General features: G+C 48.9%; 2 protein-coding genes across 4 annotated transcripts in view; one reads left to right on the forward strand and one right to left on the reverse strand.

Annotated features, from left to right (window-relative positions):
- The first annotated feature begins 366 nt into the window (after positions 1-366).
- KCNJ1 (potassium inwardly rectifying channel subfamily J member 1) lies at positions 367-1482 on the forward strand. Its single transcript, XM_009097828.1, has one exon. It carries the CDS (start codon positions 367-369, stop codon positions 1480-1482), a length of 1116 nt encoding a protein of 371 aa, XP_009096076.1.
- A 10477-nt stretch (positions 1483-11959) lies between these two features.
- FLI1 (Fli-1 proto-oncogene, ETS transcription factor) overlaps positions 11960-22236 on the reverse strand; it is a 103001-nt gene continuing 92724 nt past the window's right edge. For 2 of the 3 annotated variants that reach the window (XM_018922798.3, XM_009097826.4), the window contains 3 exons: positions 17077-17139; positions 15383-15430; positions 11960-14391 (listed from right to left, as the gene is read on the reverse strand). In XM_018922798.3, coding sequence (XP_018778343.1) covers positions 13862-14391; positions 15383-15430; positions 17077-17139 — 641 coding nt within the window. In that variant the 3' untranslated portion in view covers positions 11960-13861. Of the gene's footprint in view, positions 14392-15382; positions 15431-17076; positions 17140-18372; positions 18663-22236 lie in introns of those variants that run through there. The other variant, XM_030232832.2, reaches the window with a different exon arrangement.

The following is a 22236-nucleotide window of genomic DNA, read 5'->3' on the forward strand; positions in this document are numbered from 1 at the left end:
AAAAGGCAGAAAGGTCTCCAAACCCAGAAGTTTTCCCCACACATGCCCATGATGGAGTTATTGCTGCTCCAGGCTTCACTTACACAACTGAGCACAGGACAATATTAACACTTGACTGCTCAGAGTTTATTGAGCAAGCCTAAATGATTGGTTTTTGCTGGAATGCTCCTTAGGCAAGGAACTCTTGAGTTTCCTCACCAGCTTACTGGAACTCTTCCCCACCAACTGCGGGAAAATATGCAAATTATATAACTTTGATCTAATCAATGTCTTGAGCCTGTGTCAGAGTTTCCCCTGGCTTGCAGGCAGAGGTTAAACCCTCCTGGTGGTTGTTTCTCACCCTGCAGAGCCCTGGCAACAGTGGGGATGTTCAGCTACCTCCGGGAGCGCTTCACCAGCCGCCTCCGGGAGCGCAGCCGGCGCCGGGCCAGGCTCGTCTCCAAGGATGGGAGGTGCAACATCGAGTTTGGCAATGTGGAGCAGTCCAGGTTTGTCTTCCTGATTGACATATGGACAACCATCCTGGACCTCAGGTGGAGATACAAGATGACCATCTTCATCTCGGCCTTCCTGGGCAGCTGGTTCCTGTTTGGGCTGCTCTGGTATGTTGTAGCCTACATCCACAAAGACCTGCCCGAGTTCAACCCCTCCATCAACCACACCCCCTGCGTGGAGAACATCAACGGCCTCACCTCAGCCTTCCTCTTCTCCCTGGAGACCCAGGTGACCATCGGGTACGGCTTCAGGTGTGTCACAGAGCAGTGCGCCACTGCCATCTTCCTGCTCATCTTCCAGTCCATCCTGGGTGTCATCATCAACTCCTTCATGTGTGGGGCCATCCTGGCCAAGATCTCCAGGTCCAAAAACCGGGCCAAGACCATCACGTTCAGCAAGAACGCTGTCATCAGCAAGCGTGGGGGGAAGCTCTGCCTCCTGATCCGCGTGGCCAACCTCCGCAAGAGCCTGCTGATCGGGAGCCACATCTATGGGAAGCTGCTGAGGACCACCATCACCCCCGAGGGGGAGACCATCATCCTGGACCAGGTCAACATCGAGTTCGTGGTGGACGCCGGCAACGAGAATCTCTTCTTCATCTCTCCCCTCACCATTTACCACATCATAGACAAGAACAGCCCCTTCTTCCACATGGCAGCAGAAACCCTCCTGCAGCAGGACTTTGAGCTGGTGGTGTTTTTGGATGGCACTGTGGAGGCCACCAGTGCCACCTGCCAGGTGAGGACGTCCTACATCCCCGAGGAGGTGCTCTGGGGGTACCGCTTCGCTCCCATCGTGTCCAAGACCAAAGAAGGGAAATACAGAGTGGATTTCCAGAACTTCAGCAAGACAGTGGCCGTGGAGACTCCCCACTGTGCTTTCTGTCTCTACAATGAGAAGGAAGCCAAAGCCAAAGAGAAGAAAGGTTATGACAATCCTGGTTTTGTCTTGTCTGAAGTCAATGAAACCAGTGACACAAAAATGTAGTGCCAGGTATTCGTGGGGCTGAGTTTTCAGAGAGAATTCAGTCTTGAGAGGATTAATAAATAATCAGTAAAACAAAACAGAAAGACAGGTTTGGGTTTTCTCTAGCCCAGCATTTGTTTTCTCAAAAGCCTCCAATCAAAGAGGAGCAGCATACCAGTGATCACTATTTAACTACTATATATATATTTCATAGAATTTATATTTTTATATCCATGAGATGTTTAATGAAGCTGCTATGTTGGAATGTCCAACTCGCCAAAGTTTTCAGGGGCATGCAAAGGTGTTAGAAAGCCTGAAAAGGTGGAAAGAAATTTTAGGACAATTAAGATACACAGCTGCTGGAAGGAGAATGTGAAAAGGAGAGACAGAAGGCAAAGCTAAAGAAACCTAAAGGACTTAGGAGCCAAAACCTCAAAAAATTTTCTGGTTGCCGAAGTCCTCTATGAAAACAGAGTCTCTGGCTCTGGAACTTGAGCACCTTTGAATGTTCTGGAACAATTCCTTCCCTCTTTCTTTAGGGCTGGTACAGCTGCAGGACAGAGCAGTAAGGGATGGGACAAGCCTAGGAAATAGAGAAGACAGGGCTTGGGCCAAGCTGCTGCATCTCCAACTCCAAAATGTGACTTCTCCTCTCTGAAAGCCTTTGACTCCTTTCAGGGAAAAAGAGCCAAATGGAAATGACAACTGAAAAACCAAGGAGAAGCAGAGACCCACTCTGGGACAAAAGGAATTTTGCAGCTTATTCCCAACCTGTCCCAGCCTTCATCTGCTCTTCAGTGCCCCAGGAGCTGCCTGGATGGGGAATAGGGAACCATTTGAAGACAACTCTTCAGAAAGGTAGGGAGATGGAGAACACATTCATTCCTTCACACCTGGCAGAAAGCACTCCACTGGGAGAAGAGAGGAAGTTCCCAGCTCTGGATGTATCCTTCCAAAAAAATCCCCAGTGCAAACAGAGATTATCTTCCCCTTTGAAGCACAAAGGTCTTGTTCAAACAAAAACACAGCCCAGGAGCCTCCTACCAACATTTAGCTTCAGATTGGGTTCCAAACTATTCATCCCCCCAGAGCCAAACATGCATCCCTACAGGAAACAACTCCTGCTCACTGGGAGCTGAGGAGTGCTGGACATTTTCTGGGGGTGATTTGGGTGATTTCTGACATAAATGCAACAAGAAACTTCAATACCTTTTTAGTGAATTTCTACTTTCTCACAGTCAGGTTTTTTTTCCCCCAATTCATTCTGTTACTGAGAGTCCTAGTGTCAGACCAGAGTTTTTGGGAACTCTTCCCAGCAATGTAACTCAACTCATCAATTTTCAATGCTGTGGTAAAATGGAAATCCTGTTAAAAGCTGCTGGACTAAGTGGTTTTAAAAGAAGGGGAGAATTCAGCAGGTCAGATGATGACAAGAGAAAGCTGTGCTGCAAATGAGCACAGTGTGAGTATGGAAATCAAACTCTGGGAAACAGGAGTGTCTAGGTCCTGGTCCCAGTGTAGTGTGAGCTCCTCTCTTGGGTCAGAACAAATCACTCTGCTCTGTATCTCCAATTGCCATCTGTAACACGGGACATAAACACTGACTTTGTACAGAGAGCAATGGTATGAACAATTATGTCACTAAAGCACTTTAAAAGCCAATTCTCAGCTGTGTCAATCTTTCCTCTGTTCACCACTGTCACACCCTTCTCCACTCTGGATGGGAAGGTCAGCACACAAAGTTCTGCTCTCATCACACATCAGAGCTACCAACAGTGGCTGCACCAGGGCCAGAACTGAGAATGGAGAAGCAGGAGTGAGACCTTTGAGGTAACTCACAGATAGTGCCTGATATATTAATTGTGCTGCATTGCAACTTTGGAAACCAACAATGGAAAAAATACTTTACAGTCCCAATCACCACAGCACCTTAGTGCCCTTCATATAATCAGCTTGGAAGGGCAGTTTTGAACCCCCAAAACAAACATCAAGAAATCAGTGGCAATGCACAGAAATCTCAGAGGGAGCAGGGAAGTGAAATTATGTGTTCAGAGACCCAGAGTGGTCTGAACCAAAAGGCTGCTCCATCCTTCCAGAGCTGCATTTCCTCCCAAGGCTTCCTGTACAGTTCCCTGGGTGTGATGTCTCCAGAAAATGGCACTGTCAGGGCTCAAGGCTCACAAGCTGCACCTCTTACCCCTGGGAGAAGAGATGCATCAAGATGCCTTTATAGAAGCAGAAAAAGTGTCCCCACTGGACAAAAATAGCAAGTCCAAGGGAAATCCATTTGAAAGGTCAAACCCAGCTGTGCAATGAGGAGTCAGGGAAGATTCCTACCTTAAGTACTGGTTTGGGATGTTAGTGCTAGTGGGAAAAAGAAACCAAATGCTCTGCAGTGCCTGTCCAAAAGGTGGTGCACACCCTCCAAAGCCTAGAGGGTCCCTAAACAGTGCACTTCCAGGTACTGCCCCTGGAAAGGCTCCTCAAAATCCTAAACCTCAATGTTCTTCTGACCCAGCAATGGAACCTTTTGCCCTGTCTCTGCAGCGTGAGCATGAGGAGGTGTTGCTCCATTTCTAGAAGCATGAAGTGCTCCCAGAGCTCAAAGAGAAAACACCTTATCCCCCTGTGGGGGTGGTTACCTGTGCTGAGAAAACACCTGATCCCCCTGTGGGGGTGGTTGCCTGTGCTCCCTCTGCTGACAGTCACACCTGCCTTGGAGCCTGCAGCACAAGGGAGCTGCACCAGGGGAAGGGTGGGTGTTCTTTTGTGTATTTTGGTGTTACTGGAAGGGATCCAGGAGCAGAGGAAATTCCAGGGGATGGATCCAAAGCTGACAGGGCCATGGCTGAGCTATCAGGCTCCCTTAGAGAAGGATCGTGCTGGGAGCTGACTGGGAATCCCAGAGCGAGCCTCCCGCTGGTGCCACCCCAGGAAGCCCTGGCAGCCCCACAGCAGCAGCAGGAGATAGAGCTGAGGGAGAGCCCAGCAGCAGCACAACAATGAGTGGAATTTCCTCTGGCTGTCCAGGGAGAGCAGTTTGTCACCCTGCAGATAAAGGCCTGGCCAGGAAGGAGGTTATCGGGGACAGGCCACTCGGGACACGCTCCGGAGTAAAGCTATTTTGGGGGCTGTCACCCCTGCTGCCATTAAAAGAAAGTTCAGTTAAGAGGATGAAAATAAATTTAATCTTGCTGAACAGAAGTGGCTGGAGGGAACCACAGAGCTGATATTGAAAGACAAAGGCAGGGCTCTTCACCCTGGCAGGGCTTCACTCCTCCAGCTCTGCTCAGGTCCCTGCTCCCTCGGGTGCCCTCCTGCCTTTGGGGCTCCCCACTAACTAGGACACCCCATGGAGCTGACAGCCTGGTCCATACCCTGCAAAGCTCTCAGGAGAAAGGCCTGCCCTTCAGGGGAGCAAACCAGACCATTCCTGCTGGATTAAGGCCTAAAGGATTTCACTGGGAAAGCCAAGCAGCCAGGCTTGGGAATAATGCTTCTACTCTAAACTTAATTTATCTTCTCATTTCACAAACAACATGTTTCTTCTACTGTATTTATTTTAAACACTCATTCAAGCTGTGCATAATAATTCAATCATTTTGAAATAGATTTACCCTCCTGCTGGCAAATGAATAAGGCATCCTGCTGACTGCTGGAGAAAGGGCGTTGAATTAAAATAACTGCTTTTGGTAAACTGACATGTGCTGGTTTGCTGTCTGTCTGCACACATGCTCAGGGAAGAGCTGGTGAAAAGGCACCCCTAAATAATAATAACAACAATAATAAGAATAACAAAAGCCCCTGGCACACTGTTCAGATGCTCCCACTGACTCGCACTGCTGGATTGTGGCAGACCACTGCTCACAGGCTGCCAGAGAATGCCTGGATAGCTCCTGCCTGGACACAATTCCCTGGAAACTCTGCTGCTCACCACAAACCAGTCAGCAGGGAGCAAAGACACTCGTGGTGGCAGCTGAGGTGTCCCATCCCCTTCTCCCTCCCAGGCAAACCCTTGGGAATTCTGCTGGGAGCAGTCAGGATTTCCACCTCGTTTCTTCACCCTAAAATCACCCCTGCCTTGATCCATGGTTGTGGTGCTGGCCCAGCTCCTGCTCCCCACAGGAGCAGGGAGAAAACACAGCACCAGGCCAGGAATGTGAGCAGAGAGGGAAAATGTGCAGGGTCCTAAACCCCCTGTGAATTCTCCTGCTGCAGCTTGGGGAAGCTCTGACACCACCAGCTCTGGCCCTAAATCACATTTAACCCTGTGACAGCATCACTGGAACTAGAGTGAGGAAGGTTGAAGCTCTCTCCATGGCTGCTCAAATACACACAAAAGATAATTCCTGAGGCCAGGCTGGCATTCCTGTGGTGGAAGCATCTGCCTGGGGACACTTTCACTTGAACTCACTGCTGCACATAAATTCATAAATTCTGCCTACTCAGAGGAGGTGGATGGGTGAGGGGAGGCTGAAGATGAGACAGACTCACTTGGTGTCTCTTTTTTTTACACTGCTGGCCAAATTTAAGCAAAGAAAGCATTAAGCCCTTGCTCTCCTGGGCAACCATGTCCCAACCAGCTGTGCAAAATCACCAGGTTCATTCATTGTGACAGCCCAGAGACAGGTCGGGATGCTGGGGACTATCAGGGATGCTGGGGAGCACCGGGATGCTGGGGACCATCAGGGACGCTGGGGAGCACCGGGGATGCATGAATGCAGCCATCCCCGATGTTTTCTGTGCCGCCGCCACAGGATGGCACCGCTCACCTGCGGATCAGCCGCTCCGCAGCCCCCAAACTCCGCATGGCGACCGCGGCAGCCTTGAAAAGCAAAGCAAGAATTTATTGGGACTGTTCCGTGTTTTATTACACAAAGTTCAATGCATTAGTGGCTCGGTTTTGGCACGGGCCGTGCTAGCAGGATGTATTTAGCCCCTTCACAGAAGTGTTGGGAATTCTCGGCGGTGAATTCGGAGCTGATGTGTGAGTGGAGGGCTGGGGACTGTAAACATCGGCTGTTGCTGCACCCAGCGCGGGCGGGGGGGGGTGGTGGTCAGGAACGGCGAGGTTGGGTCTTCAGAGACCCATATTCCATAGGTAACTCTGCTCTGGAACGCCAGACCACACTGCTCCCTACTTTGTGCCTCAGTTTCCCGAGCTGTTAAAACCCAACAGCACGGTGGTGCAGGGCTAATGCTTGGATTCCACGACCTCAGAGGGCTTTTCCAATCTCACTGATTCCATGATTCCACCACAGACCACCCCGGGACAGCCCTGAGTCCTCGCTATGTCAGTTTACAGCAGTGCCCAAGGCTCCTGCTCAGATGAAGCTCCCCCGTGCTCTGAAGTGCTCCTGGTGCAGCAGGGAGCCACCCCCCCCCCCCCCCCCCAAGGAGTCACTGTCACTGTGGCAGGGCCTGCAGAGCCATCACACCCCTTGGGATGGTTCTGGAAGCCCACATGACATCCCTTTGTGCTGCTGTGCCTGGGGCTTCACAAACACTGCTATGGAACCAGCCCAGAGTCCCAGGATGGTGTGGGCTGGAAGGGACCTTAAAGCTCATCTCCTTCTACCCCCATGCCAGGCCCCCTGCTCCCCTCTATCCCTCATGGAGAAGGATGCTGCTCCCCAAATTCCCACAGCAAGGCTGGGGTGCTGGTGCCACTGGGTCTGCAGAACTTGGAATATGCTGGCTGAGGAATTTGGGAAGCTGCTCAGCTCCCTGTAAGCCTTGAGCCTCCAGAAATGGAGCATTAAGGGAAGTTTTAAATCCTCCACAGAAACGCCTGCCCCAAGCTGAATCCCTTTCTTAATTTGTTTTACTGTAACACCACAGTAGACTCTTTATATCAGATATGTGTATATATAAACACACACACAATTATAGCAACTAGGTGTACATATACACACGATAATATCAAATGTGTGTATATACACACACAAAATTGTATCAAACATGCATGTATATATATATATATATATATATACTGTTCTATGAAATATACATACATCTATATGGAATCACAGAGGGGTTTAGGTTGGAAGGGACCTTAAAGTTCATCCCATCCCACCCCCTGCCATGGGCACTATCCAACATTGCTCCAAGCCCTATCCAGCCTAGCCTTGGACACTTCCAGGAGTGTGGTAAGTGTATATATATAATAGATAGATGATAGATGATAGATTAGATAGATAGATAGATAGATAGATAGATAGATAGATAGATAGATAGATAGACAGATGATAGATAGATGATAGATTAGATAGATAGATAGATAGATAGATAGATAGATAGATAGATAGATAGATAGATAGATAGATATGTATGTATTGTACATGGGTTCTGAGGGAGACAGAAAACCCAAGGAAGGTGTTCAGGTTTCTACAGGTGCCCTCTGCCAACGCCCCTGGCACAGCCCCCTTCAGCCACTGCTCAGGGACACCGGGAAGGCGGACCCTGTGCCCAGGGCTGGCTGTGTCCCTGTCCGGCCCGGGCTGGGGACACCGGGACACCGGGAAGGCGGACCCTGTGCCCAGGGCTGGCCTGTGTCCCTGTCCGGCCCGGGCTGGGGACACCGGGACACCGGGAAGGCGGACCCTGTGCCCAGGGCTGGCCGTGTCCCTGCCAGCCTGGGCTGGGACACCGGGACACCGGGAAAGCGGACCCTGTGCCCAGGGCTGGCCGTGTCCCTGCCAGCCTGGGCTGGGGACACCGGGACACCGGGAAGGCGGACCCTGTGCCCAGGGCTGGCCGTGTCCCTGCCAGCCCGAGGGGACCGTGCCGGGCTGAGCGCGGCGCTCGCAGCAGCAGCCGGGGAGGCGCGCCCAGCCCTGGGCTCTGCAGCTCCGGCAGACACAAACTCAGGCAGAAGCCAAAGCAAAGAACAAGTTTGCAGCAGTTCCTGGAAAGGAAGGAGCCGGCTCTGGTGGTGAAATCGCCCCGAACTGGCAGAGCCCCGGGCTCCTCATCCTCCACCGCTGCGGTTTCACATGAGAACTCCAGGACCGAGTCCTGTTGTGCCTGGCCCGGGTTAGGAGCAGCAGGGTCCCTTCACCTGGGAACCTCCCCTGCCCAAAGCCCTTCCCCTGCGGTTATTGTCCGGCTCCGGGTGGCTGCTCGGCTGCAAACCCAGCTGCGCCCATCCCCTGGCCCCCAGGGCAGATCCCCGGGGCAGCTCCCGCCGTGTGGGGTGCAGGGCTGAGGGGCTTATTGCTGAAATGGCCTTAAAACTGCTCTGCCTTTGGTCTTCACATACTGTGGGTTTGCTATCACGCTCTGTTCCCTGCTCCTGGAGCCTGAAGAGCTGATTTTTGCCAAGGATCTCTAATTCTATTCTGATATAATAGAAGAATCTGAGCTTCATGTGCAGGGATTTCTACCTCTGCAGTGGAAAAATCAGAACACATAAGCTAAATTATGTGTTGTCATTCTCCACATGACCTTAATCAGAGGTCTCTGAATTCTTTTCTGATTTGACAGAAAGGTCTGAGCTTTATTTGCAGCGAGTTCTGATTTCACAGATGAAAACTGTCATGTGTGTGTTGTGCTGGATATTGTGCAAAAATATACAAATAAGGTCTTTGAAGCGAATTCATAAATGCCAGCCCCTGACGTTTCCCTGGACTGCAACTCTAATTAACACCAAATGCAGCCACGCTCGGTTTGATGTGGGAGAACAGACTTGGGTAGACGGCAGGCTGAAGTCTCACCAACTAATTTCACAGGAGTTATTAAAAATACTGGATCAGCACAGCAAAGCAGCCTGTAAAAACTCTATTATTGTAATAGGATAATGAAGTGAAGCTGGCTGCTTTCATGCAGCATTTACAGACTGATGGCTCTTTCCTTGTGACACAGAGGTGGGAAACAGCAGCTGGGTCCATCCCTCCTTTGAGCACAAAGCTTCAGGCCCAGGCATTTACTGTCATGCATGTGGATGGAACACTGCAGCCTCACATTAAATATTTACATCAACAGAAGTTATGGCAGATTTCTCTCATAATTAATGTCTCGTTTGGGCTGGAGTGTACTTGTTGGGCATGAGTATGAGAAATCTGGCCTTGTCTTTACTAAGGAAAAGTCTTGGCACAGGAAAATCCCTCTCCCCTGTCCTGGCACAGGGAAATCCCTCTCCTTTGCCACAGCACTCTGTTAGAAATCTGCAGCTGTTTGGAAGTTCATCCTCAGGGCTAAAATACAATTTTTAGGTATATAAAGCAGGAAGGCACCAGTGTGCACAGGACGTGGGTTCTGGCATTCAGGGATTCTGGACAGGAGTGATCTCAGGTGCTTGGCTCTGGAAGGGTTTCTTATTCCCTAGACTAGAGCATCAAACAAGTGCTTAAGCTGGGAGCTCCTTCTTCCAGTGGGGTTAAAAAGCTTCAAAATCCAGTTCAAAGCAGGTTCTAAACCTGCTGGCTGTAATTAAGCAGGAGGAATTCACACACACAGAGACAGGACCAGCTCAAACAGAGAAAAGCACCACAGAGATCCAGCCAAGAGAAGCAGAGCTCTGAGCCTGTAAAGGCATCACTGTTTCTACTGCATGTGCAGGCTGAACTCTCTATATGAAGAATGTGGAGTTAATTCCAGTTTGGCATGTCTGATTAGATCCCATTCAGGGTTTGAGGCTGGTGGAACAGAAATCCTGGGGAAATACCAGATCCCTGGAAATCAGCAGCTGAATCCACCCTGAGTGCAATGGGAGCTGGATTTCCTGGGGAGCTCTGAGTCCTGAACATCAATCCAGGGAAGGTTTTCTGCTGCCCCTGCTGACTCCCAGCTCACAGCCAAGTGATCCCAACCATCTGCCTGTAAACTTTCTGATTTAAGCCTGAAATACTTGAATTCAATCTACCTTGTCCTCCTGGGAAAAGCAGAGAGTAGCAATAGGGCTGTCAAATTCCTTGTTTGCCTTTTCCCAGTGTGCCCCAGAAACTGGGGCTGGGAGGGCAGATCCCCCTGTTCCCATCCTTGCAGCTTCCAACGTGGCAATGCCAGGCTGATTTTGAGGAGTACAAGTTACCAGTCTCTGTCTTATTCCTCTTTCTCTGGGTGAGGAATGTAAATTATTGAGATCTTGTGAAAATGCTCTAAAAGGTGCCTGGGAAGTGCCCCAGTGTGAGGCTGTCTGCTACTCTGGGGGGAGATCTACTTGCTCTAAGATCCCTGGATTCCATGGGAATGCCCAGAGTAGGAGGCAAAAAATCTGTCTAGAGCTAAATATTAGCAAATACTAGGAAAAAAAAATATCCTAAGATAAATATTAGTGAATACTAATATTTAGAAAGGATTAATGCCAGCAATGCCTGAAGGGAAGGATGAAAGGAGGCAGAGAATACCTGAGTTGGGATGCTGCTGATCACCTCCCATCTCAGGAGGGCTCCTTTAACACACTGAGCAGCCCAGAATCAGATGCTTCTTAAATTGCTAGTTATTTTCAAATGTCTTTTTTTTCCCTCCAAGGTTTCTAGTGGCCAAATTTTGCTATGAGGGACATCTTTGCACTCTGATAACCTTCAGCTTCTGCCTTTAGATGCTTTTGTGCAATCCCATCTTCTGATTTTCCTATTACTGGCAGGCGGGCAGGACATGGTATTCAAATAAAATACTGGATATTTCCACTGATGCTGCACAGCCAGAATTAATCTTGCTGGTGCTGCGGTGGAAAACAACGGAGATAAGCAACAAACCACTCGCTCCTGTGACTAAATTGAGCAACTCTGTTGGAATCCAGAGAGGGAGCAGCTCTGGGGTGCTGCAATGGCCCCTTTCCCGAGCCAATCAGGCTTTGTCCCGGCGCTCAGCAACAAAAGGTTGTGTGCAGGAAGGAAGTGCTGTGCTTGTGCAGCCCTGCCTTCCCAAGGCTTTATCAGGTCTGCAGGAGCTCCAGATATCTCTCAGGACCACCGTGCAAAAGTGCAGGAAGTGCCGTGGCCTGACCTTTATCCACAATCAGAAGATTCCTTGGCAGAGCTTGTTTTTGCAGCCTCCGCCTCAGGAATGCTGTGGAGCACTGGCTCTCCCTGGGGTTTGGGGATAGGTGGGAACCAGGAGCAGGCTGGGCACACACTGACATTCCTGGGGGGCCCTGGGGCACCCCAAGAGCCACCTCGATTCTTCAGCTTCTGAGCTCTGGCTACCCTCCCACTTTCTTCATCTCTCCATGGACAAAAGCCAGAGCCTGGGTTTTAATCCCTTCAATGACCAAATCCAGTCTGACCATCTCTGGTAACAATTTTCTGGAATGAGTGGTCAATACACCAGGGATCAGGATGGGTTGCCACGACTGTGGAGATGCTTTCTTTCCCTTTTTAGCTAAATTTAATTTCAAGTGCATGCAAGTGTGAGAGGGGAGGGAGAGAGTGGGACAATTTGATGCCTTAGAGAAGAAAACCACCATTTATTTTGTCACTTTTTTTTTACACCATCTTCTTCATACAACTGTTTCATTGTAACATTAATACATTTAAAAAAAAACAACCCACCAAGATAGCTTGCAAAATTATATATATTTTAATATCCAAAAAGTACATTGCATATATATAGTAGCAAAAGCCCCATTTCCCATGGGTAGTTCCTTCATACTTAAATTTTGCGATTATTGCAGAAATGTTGCTTAAAAACACCCCGAAAGCACTAAGAGCTAACTGTATTAGCTTGATCTTCTCTTCCCACTTTGTTAAATAATTGCATCAGTGCTTGTGTTTAACATTCTGAGCTGACTCCAATGCTCTGGTTTCAGACTCCCCTCCTGCAATGGGATGCACATGGACCAAATCTCGCCCCCACAGAGTCCCAGGGGTTGGTCTAGACTAGATAGTTGTGATCCTGTTAATTGGCTGCCACTTAATACAAGTCAGCTAATGGGTTGTACATGGAACTCTCACCCCCCAGACATCTGTTCCAAACCCCAAATGCTTGTGGTTTACCCTCTGTTTATGGCACCAAACCGCTGCTTGTGCAGCGTCACATTCACATCTGCAAAGCTGGGGGTGGCTCAGAGTTCTGGAAGGGGTTGGATTTCCACAGAACCCCCTAGCAGAAGCCATCAAAAAGAGGAATATTTAATGGTTTTATCTATGAAGTGGTTAAGATCTTCCCAAAGTTCAGGATTTGGGTGAAAAGCGATCACAGAATATTGCAATGGTTGCCTTGAGATGTTGGGCCTGTTTTCAATCAGCCTCAATGCAAACACGGGAGTAAGTGGAGTTAATCTGCAGACAGCTACAACAGACTAATACAGAAAATCCTCTCCTCTAGACAAACCCAGGGCAATCTGGAGGGGTTCTGGCTACTTTGAGGGTCAGTCATGGATCCAATTGCAGGACTAAGCCTATCTCCAACAGATACATTACTCGTGTCTTAATTTTTTTTTTTTTTTAGCAAAAAGTACAAAGCTACAGCCCAAATGTACAGATTGAAAAGATGTACAAATTACATTAAAAAAATAAACAAAAAACAACTGAGCTGATAGTAAAAAACAAACCTGCATTTGTGACCGAGGTCAACTCGTTTTATTTACTCTTTCTTTTAAAACTGTGAGATATAGGGAAAAATAACTCTGCATAATTTATACAGTAATTTGCCTTCTGGTTTGTTGACCCTAGGTTTGACGGTCTGACAAACGCACAGCGTTCGCGAATCGGTGCTTCCAGAGCCCCGCGGCTCGGGCGGAGCCAGGGACCTGCTGTCGTTTATTCACTTCCCTTCTGTTCCCAGGAATGCCTGTGCTTGACTTTGCCTTATGCTTTGTTCAGGTTTCTGCTGCTTGCTGAGTTCGCACACAGTCAAATGAAGTTGCACTCTAGAAAAGTTCCTTCAATGCCCTTTACTTCTTAAAATATACATTTACATATATATATATGAATATATATATATATATATTTAATTTCCAGTTGGGTGAAATTCTTCCTCTGCCTTAGAGCTAAGATTCCAGTTGTGGTTCCCTGCAGCCCAACGTCCTCCACTGAATGGTCAAATGGCCAGTGAGAAAAACCCCATTGTGGTCATCTTTTCCTACGACCCACTGCTGGATCTATGCCTTGTCAAAAGCCTTTGAATCCTTAAAAATTGCTCTCATCCAAAAGCTAATAATCATTCCAGGGAATGGTGAACCATCTTCACTGTCACTTCCTACAGAGGACACAAGCCTTAAACCCCAAAGAAAATGCAGAGTACTGGCCCACAGGAGCTTCCATCTCTCAGTTCAAGACACAAGAGGCAAAGTTACAAAAGTAAAATGTTTGGTCCAGGAATTACAAATATCCAGTTTTAATTCTTCCCCAGAAAGGCCACAATTATCCATTAAGGGTCCCCCCAAAAACCATACAAATCCCAGGAGTAAAGAAAATGTCCAACCAGACTGCTCAAGGCCACTGGCAGATCAAAGCATTTAGTAATAGCTGCCCAAGTGCGGCGTGACGTGGGCGTTGGGGTGGCGGGGCACGTTGGGGTTGGGGTAAATGCTTCCTGCAGGGGAGGTCCAATAGGGGGAGGCTGCTCCAAAGAAACTGGATGATGTGACAGGCATGGAGGAAGGGTGTGGGGGCACAAAGTTCACCTTCTGCTGGTGGGCATGGTAGGACGGCATGTAGGACAGATCCGACGGGTACTTGTACATGGAGGACTCGGTGGGGTGGGGCTGCAGGGCCTGGGCGATGCCATGAAAGTCAAATTTGTAGGCGTAGCGCTTGCCGTGCACCTTGGTCATAATGTTCTTGTCGTAGTAGTAGCGCAGCGCCCGGCTCAGCTTGTCGTAATTCATGTTGGGTTTGCTCTTCCTCTCGCCCCAACGCCGCGCCACCTCGTCGGGGTCCGTCATCTTGAACTCGCCGTTGGTGCCCTCCCAGGTGATGCAGCTGGCGTTGGAGCTGTCCGACAGCAGCTCCAGCAGGAACTGCCACAGCTGGATCTGCCCGCTCCCTGCAGACACAGCCAGGGCAAAGGAAATGACTCGGGCCTTCCTGCTCAGGCACACACAAAGGCAGGAAACAGAAGGGCTATCTCGATCTCGACTGGGAACTGCTCCTTCGGGCCTTGGAAAGGCGACCCTAGCCAGGGATAAACTGTTCCCAGCAAACAAGTTACTCAGCCCTTTGTTCTGGGCCTGGGCCTGAGGTCACGCTGCATTTCATAATGGTTGCCTTTGGCCTTAAAATCCTTGGGCTATACATAAACAGGGCTTTCTGTGAGGACACTGCTCTGCGGAGTTTTCTCTGACTGCCTAGCACAGTGTACTTCACCCCTCCACTGCTCCCTGTTTGCCATGGAGATTGTTTTGGATACCTCCAGCTCTCTTTCCAGTGGGTGATCTGAGTTACACGGGATGATTTGTTCCCCAGATGATTCCTGGTTTTACTCAGTGCAGTTGTACAAGTAGTTAAGGGTAAGTTAAGAGCCTTAGGAGTATGTTTCCTTACAGGCATCCCATGTGTACAAGTTTGGTTACTTCAAGCAGGATTTGCTCCAGGCAAATTACTTACTCCCTAAAATGAGGGATTATTTACTGCAGATGATGTGCTAGGGACAGTTACACTATCACTTTCAGAGATGTTTTCTGCCTTTCTTCTTGTAAACCACAGCAGGCAGTGAAAAATTAATCTGTACTGCAAATCTGAGAGACCAGCACTTAAGCCCCCTATAAAACTTCTCAGGAATTGCTGTGGGTTTGGGTCAGAACATCCAGAATGGGGATTTTGTCCCAACAGAGATGTTGTTGCACCATTTTCCTCACTTTTCTGTAAGGATTTTGGCAAAAGCCCTTGTGAGGTCAGAGCTGCCAAGTTCAGTGGCTCTCACAGGTCCCCCCAAGGCTGCAGGAGCAGCAGCTGCTCCCCCAGTGCAGGCTGGAGCAGCAGCTCCAAAGGAAAATTCCTCTTTGATAAGGGGGGTCTGAAATGTAAAATGAACTCACCTGGATTGGCAAGACGGCTGCTGGTAGGCCCCAGGATTTGGTAGGGATCTAAAAAATAAAATAAATTAAAGAAAAAAGAAATCACTCAACAAAATTTAAAGGATCTTTCATCAAAAAGAAACTCCAGGTCATTATGTTTTTTCTAGAAACCAAATTTTCATTTTCTTTCTTCACTCCTTCTGTCCCTTCTCCCCGGGCCTAGAAGTGCTCCTTCTTTCTTTCTTAGCAAACAACCACCAGGTATTTCTGGCATCCAAAATGGCACAGCCACAGTTTCTGGCTCTGCTCTCAGACCTGCCTGCTTTTGCAGTCTGGGATCTCCTTGGACATTCCCTGCATTGTGTGGCAACCACAGCACATCAAACGTGGCAAAAACCTGTGGGACAGGAGAACAGCCACAAAGCAGAAGGAAATGTATTCCTTGTAACAAAAAAGAGCTCAATAAAAAGGAGAGCAGATGAGATTTTCAGATTCACTGGTTAGCAGCTGAGTTTGCAGCCCTGGGAGGGCAGGAAATGTTCACCCAAGTCTCTCTTTGTGAAGCAAACACAGCATTAGTGAGATGAGAGTAACAGGAGTTTGTGGCTGGCTCCACCAAGGCTGAGTGATTCTTGAAAACCCCACAAAGCATTTATTAGGAATGAATTCCTTCCCTTTCTGTGGGGCCTCCTCAGCCCTAATCTCTACACTTGTGCCTCTCTCTGGTTGTGGTGATTTGGATCTGAGTTTGCTGGTGGATTGAATGGGTTCCAAGAGCACCAAGCCCGGAGCAGGGGAAGGGATGGGGAGCAGCTGTGCCGGGCAGGGAGGGTGGGGAGGCAGCAGGGAACACCCCTGCTCTGCCCCGAGGGGCTGCTTTCCTCCCCGGCTGCTCTGGGCAGGGAAAGCCCTGCTGGGATGGGACAGGCGGGGATGCTCCAAGGGGATCAGCCCGGGGGGACCCTGCAGGTGCTGGCCCAGGGATGGGCAGGGGCAGAGCGGGCACAGAGCTCTGCAGGAGCGACAGGGATAGGACAGGACAGATGGATGAGGATGAGAGATCTCTGAAGCCAGGGCTTGGAACTTGTGGTTTATTGCCAAGGGCCTGGGTGCAGGGCCCTGCTCGGAGCTGCCAGCCACAGATCAGAGCAGGGCTGAGAGAAGTAAAGAGAGTGGTGAAGAGAGAGAAGGCAAGAGCGTGGTAAAGAGGATGAGAGATAGAAGTTCCCATTACAATACCATAAATCTTCTTCTGTGTTGAATATTCTAATTCTCACTAACCAATCTAGTTCAAGATACAAATCCTGTAGCATTTACATACAGCCTGTAAGAATCATTACATTACCATACTGTGTTCCATTTTAAACCCTAAAACCTCCTCTTTGGGCCCCCTCTGTCAAGCCAGCAGGGTCTGCTCTGACCCTTGGACCTGCCTGCAACCAGAAGGTGTTGTTTCATCCAAAGGGAATTACCTTCAGCCAGCCATACCATTGTTTTCCAGTTGTTCAGTAACCAAGGTATCTCAAAGCTGCTTTCATTTCAATCTCGCTTACAGTTTCCATATTCTCAAAATCTTTTGCCAGGCAATCATATTTATAAGGTTTTCCTGTTTCATCTTCCCCAACAGAGCCCCTTTGGGAGAGCTGCTGGCACAGCCCAGCCCCCCAAGCCCTCCCCTGCCTGTCCCTGCCCAAGGTCTCAGACCCCACTCTCACCTGGCTGGGGCCGCTGCTGCTCTGTTGTCTTATTCACATTTTGTGTCCCTGTGACAGGAGGGCCTGGAAAGAGAGAAGGGGTTTATAGGGACAAAGTACAAACCACATCCCACAGGAATCACAGCAACTGCAAGGGAAAGGCTTCCTCAGACTAAGGGCTGGTATTTTGGGGATTACACTATAAAATAAAGAGATGTCCCTAGAAATTTAAAATTTCTGCATAAAATGAAAATACACCAATAAGGAAAGCATTACATAGACATTTATAATTTGCCAAATAGTCAGTGAGACAAGGAAAATATTATGTAGATACTTCATTAATTTTCTGTCTTTTACTGCAGCTGAACTTCCATTCTAGTTTGCATCCATGCTGTGAACAAAAAATTGGATTATTCAATGTACAAATGCCAACCTCCTTCCACATTGGAGCTTTACCCATATTTTTTGCAAATGCAAGTTATTTTTTAGGCAAAAAAATTGGGGTTTATCAAACATTTAGTTGATAATATCATGGTGATTTGTATAAATCCCTTCAAGAGGAAGATCTATTCCTCCTCTTTGTATCATTTCTCAGAACAGAAAACTGTGACTCGAAGAATAATTCTCACATTTGGGGTGAGCACAGCTCAGGAAGCTGCAGAGAAAGGGAGGGGACTCTGCCAGGTGCTGCCACATGGATTCACAGCAGGAGAACCTTGCTGAGGGTCAGATGTGCCCACCCTGCCCAGGGAGAAGCCCCAGCAGTGGCACAGGGGATAGGGGACAGTGGCTCAGAGCCAGCAGGCTGGGCCAGCTGCAACACGGATTTTAGGGACAGAGAATTGGTCTGGGATGTCCAGAAATCAAAAATCAAAACTCAAATCAAACCAAACCAAACCAAAACCTCTACACCTCCCTATTGGAATCCGAGGCACCCTAAACCCAGCAAGAACAAGGGCTGGGTGTGAGCAGGGCTGGGGCAGAGGGGCCCCATCTGCCTGCTGGACTTTGCCTTTCTGCAAAGTTGGCAGAAGCTCTCAGAATGTGCCTGAACTGTCCAGATCTGTCCCTAAAACCACCACAGCAGGGGACAGGCCTGTGATTAACAGGGTGTCTGTGCAGAGGATTTGCTCCTGGCCCCTTAACCAAACCCCACAATATTACTCTGTCCATAACATCATTCTGCTTCTTATCTGTCCCTAGTTCTACCTCTTATCTGTCCCCAAATCTTCTGCCCCTCTGACCCAGGCCAGCTGTGCCCAAGTCTCATTTTAACCTTCCGTTGCACAGTTTGTGATTCCCACTGGGACAACTTACTTTTGGAGAGACCAGAATTCCCATAACTGCCCCATCCTGCTCTCCTGACTGCATCACAGGAGGGATCTAACAACAAGAGACAACAGGCACACAGGGCTTGAAAAGAACTTTTCCTAGAAAAAAACTTGTAAGACACTGGCTTTGCTTTGTGGTCCCAACTGGCTTGGCTGCTGTAGGGCTGTGTTTTTTTCCTCTCCCACATCTCCAGTGCTCCCCCAGCCCCTCAAAGAAGTGTAAATAGGGCTGTAAATGCAGCATTGGGCTCTTTGGGCAATTCCCAACCTGACACATTCTGATCATGAAGTGCTGTCCCTGCACTCAGTGGAATTCAGTGTGACCCATCCCAGCCTAAAGGAGACCCCTTCCTCTCATCCCCAGACCACAGGCAGAGGAGGAGGAGATGAACCCTGTTACTATTTCACAGAAATTCAATTCAGATTTTAAACCTGGTGAGGCTGAGGATTTGAGGTGACAATAAGGAGGCTGTTTCAAGGAGATGCAAAAGGGGGAAAAGCATTCTCCAGGGACATCCCAAGTGCTCCTCTGCCCAGCACCTCCTGCCTGTGGGGCTGTGCAGCTCCCTGAGGATCCATCCTGGGCACTGGCACATTCCTCCAGCACTGGGAAAGCCTGGAGGAATATAAGCTGAGGCTTTGAAATTACAGGCTTGCAGTTATTGGCACGGAAAGGAAAACACAGAGGGACGGGAGAAGGGAGGGTGGGGGAGCCAGAGGAGGAGGGAAGAGAGAGGAATGGGGAAAAACAGAGCTCGTGTAATCTGCCTGGTTTTATTTTTATTTTACTTGTTTGTTTTTTTCCCTTTTTGCAGAAACCACAAACCCCACTGCAAATAGATCAGACTGGAAAACAAACCACTGTGGTTTCAGCTGGGACAAAGAGTGGGATGGGACAACTTGGGAGGAGGGAGGTGACAGCTTCATCTACACTGTTCCAATAGGGAGACCTGTCCCAAAAGGGGCTCCTGTCCCCATTAAGGATCCCTGTCCCCATTAGGGATTCCTGTCCCATTCAGGATCCCTGCCCCATTCCAGATCCCTCTCCCATTCTGGATCTCTGCCCCATTGAGGATCCCTGTCCCCATTCAGGATCCCTGTCCCTGTTCCCGTGGCCACACAAGCAGCAGCAGGGCTGTCCCCTGCCCTGGTGCTGTTGGGACCTTTCCCCAGCCCCAGTGTCCTGCAGCTGCCCCTGCTCCACCCCAGGGGCTTTTTCCTGCCTGCAATCCCGATGGATCCCAGTGGGACAGAGCTCTCCCAGTGACCAAGAGCAGGAGAGCAGGGAGGGGTCTGAGGCAGACCCTGCCTTTTCCATCTCCTCCCTGCAGCCAGCTCTGACTCCCCCTGCTCCCCTGGGATATCCCTCTGAGTTATCACAACACAGCTATCAGAGCCACGTTTGGGGAAACGCTTTGGAAAACCCAAGTTCTGCACTGAGAAAAGCAAACTCCTCAGCAATGTCCACCACCTGAGATGTTAATGTGCATTTTGGTTTGTTCAATCCATAAACAGTTCTGTAATGTAACATTAATGGAAATGTCATATGATGATCTGTTAAAGGAAGGCAGCAATTCTTTTTCAAAAAAAAATCCTTTTCAAAATAGGGGAAAATTTCCTTCCCAGAAGGTAGTAGTGGAACTCACTGAAATTTTTCAGTTTTCTCTGATTTTTTGGGGGGCCAGATCATTGACTCAAGGGAATCAACTGTTACAAAGGGTTTGCTTGATCCAGAGTCATCAGCACGCTTTGAGTAAATAAATAGGCCATGATTTGGAGAGATGATATTCCTCCTCCTCCTCTACCTCCTCAGGTTTAATCAAGGCTGACTGACTGGATTCAGAGAGACTGAGTCCCTCTGCCTCAGTTTTTCCTCTATAAATATGGATTATGGAGCAAAGTGTGGGGATGTGTAGGGGTAGCCTTGTGTTGTAGGATGAGATTCAGCCCTGAGTGTGACTTGGCCATAATAAGAAGGGTTAAATATGATAATCAGCCCTGCTATTGAAACACCATGTGCACTCAGCTACTGCAAGTTTCCAACTCTTTCTCTCACCCTCAAAAAGAAAAAAAAAAACAAAAAACCAAACCAAAAAAAACCCCAAATCCAAATGCAGGAAGCTATTTTTATTTCACAAAAATCTCTGCAACGCGAATGAACCCACCAGCCCTCCTGGCTTCCAGGCCCAGGCTTGAAAGCTGATTGTACTTAAAGCAAAATGGAAAAGGCAGAGCCAGGGAACCCCTTCAGACTTTTGCAGGTTCCTGCAAAAACAGGATCATTCCCAGGACATGACACCCAGTGGCTCGAAGAGATCCTACAGAGCTGCAGCCAAACAGGGACAGGAATAGTCTTATCTGTCATTTAAACCACTCAGATTTTACACCAAAACTTGCCATGGGATGGAAATTCAATTAAAAGACTTGGACTGGGGTTCTCTCCTGGTGTAAATCAGCAAATGGCTACAGTGAAGTGGGACAAATTTATCCCAGAAAGAATCAGGTTCCTGAGTCTGGTTTAGACTTAAAAGGCCCCATGGAACAAGAGCCCTATGACAAATGTGTGTTCAATACAAAATGGAATTAAAGAGCAGAAAATAAATCATAGATGCTTTCAAGAACTGTCATTCTGCAGCTGTCTGGTTTATGTCCAGAAATTCCGCAGCATGAATGCTCAGTCTATTAGGAGGAAGGTAAAGGATATTAATAATGCTTTGCACTTTCACAGCACCTTTCAAGCGAGGATCTCACAGCTTTGCAAACATTCGCACTCACAGCGCGCCTGGCAAGAAGGTTAAATATCATTTTATTTATTCACAGGCATAAATGCACTTTCTGCAGGCTTTAGCTGCCTTTCTAAGCTGCACTGCCTTCCCCAGCAATCAGGCTGTGTGGGGCAGGCTGCAGCCCTGCTCTCTGTGCCATTTTAGCCCTGCTCTCCACTCTCTCACCCCAAATCTGCCTCGGTTGCTCCCCTGGCACTCTGTGCTCAGCTCTCCAGACAGCCCCTGTCTCCCCTGGAGCTGGGTCCCCTCCCAGCACCTCTGGGGCATATTTAGTCTGAACAGACTGATAGATATAGCTGGGGGCAGATGGACAGACACAAAGACTCCCTTCCCAGGAAACCAGCCTGAAAACCCCCAGGTGGATTCCCACACCACCATCCCGAATCCTTGTCGGTCCTGTCAGCCCGAGTGCAGCCCAGTGAGCAAGGCTTCAGGGATTCTGTGTTTGAGATATGATGTATTAGGGAGCAAACCCTTGCTGATAAACTTAAAAAAAAACCCAAAAAACCTCAACCCTGCTGTTTTATAAATCTGAGAGTTTGGGACAGAGGGGAGGCAAGGGGGGGTTCAGTGAACAATGGGCTCACAGTGCCTGAGCTTCCTGAGCTGCTGGGAAGTGCTGACAGCCCCTTCATCCTGCTCCCTCTGAGGAGCTTTCTCAGTCAGGCTGAGTCAGGCACCACTTTGTGCTACCAGCCTGATGAGGCTTTCCAGGAGAACAACGAGCTTGGGCTCTGGAACAGACACATTTCTTAGGCCTTTATTTTTCTAGGATAGATACAATGGGGCTGGGTCATTTATGGACTAAATGCTTTATGGCACTACAGGGGAATCTTATTTGGAATGCCACCCATGCTGGCACTAAAGGCAAGACTGGGAAGGGATGGAGAGCCCAGGAATCTTTGGAGCTGGCACCTCCAAGGAAATTCAGCAGTTGGAGGGTGGGAAGGGGCTTGTCCTAAGCCATGGAGGCAGAGCCAGGAAGGGAAACAGGGGGAAGGCAGACCCAGGTGCCCTGGGGGATCCAGACTTGTGATGTGGCCAAGTGGTCACCTGGGGTCTAT

The sequence above is a fragment of the Serinus canaria genome, chromosome 24 (genome assembly GCF_022539315.1).
Source record: "Serinus canaria isolate serCan28SL12 chromosome 24, serCan2020, whole genome shotgun sequence".
NCBI lineage: Eukaryota > Metazoa > Chordata > Aves > Passeriformes > Fringillidae > Serinus > Serinus canaria.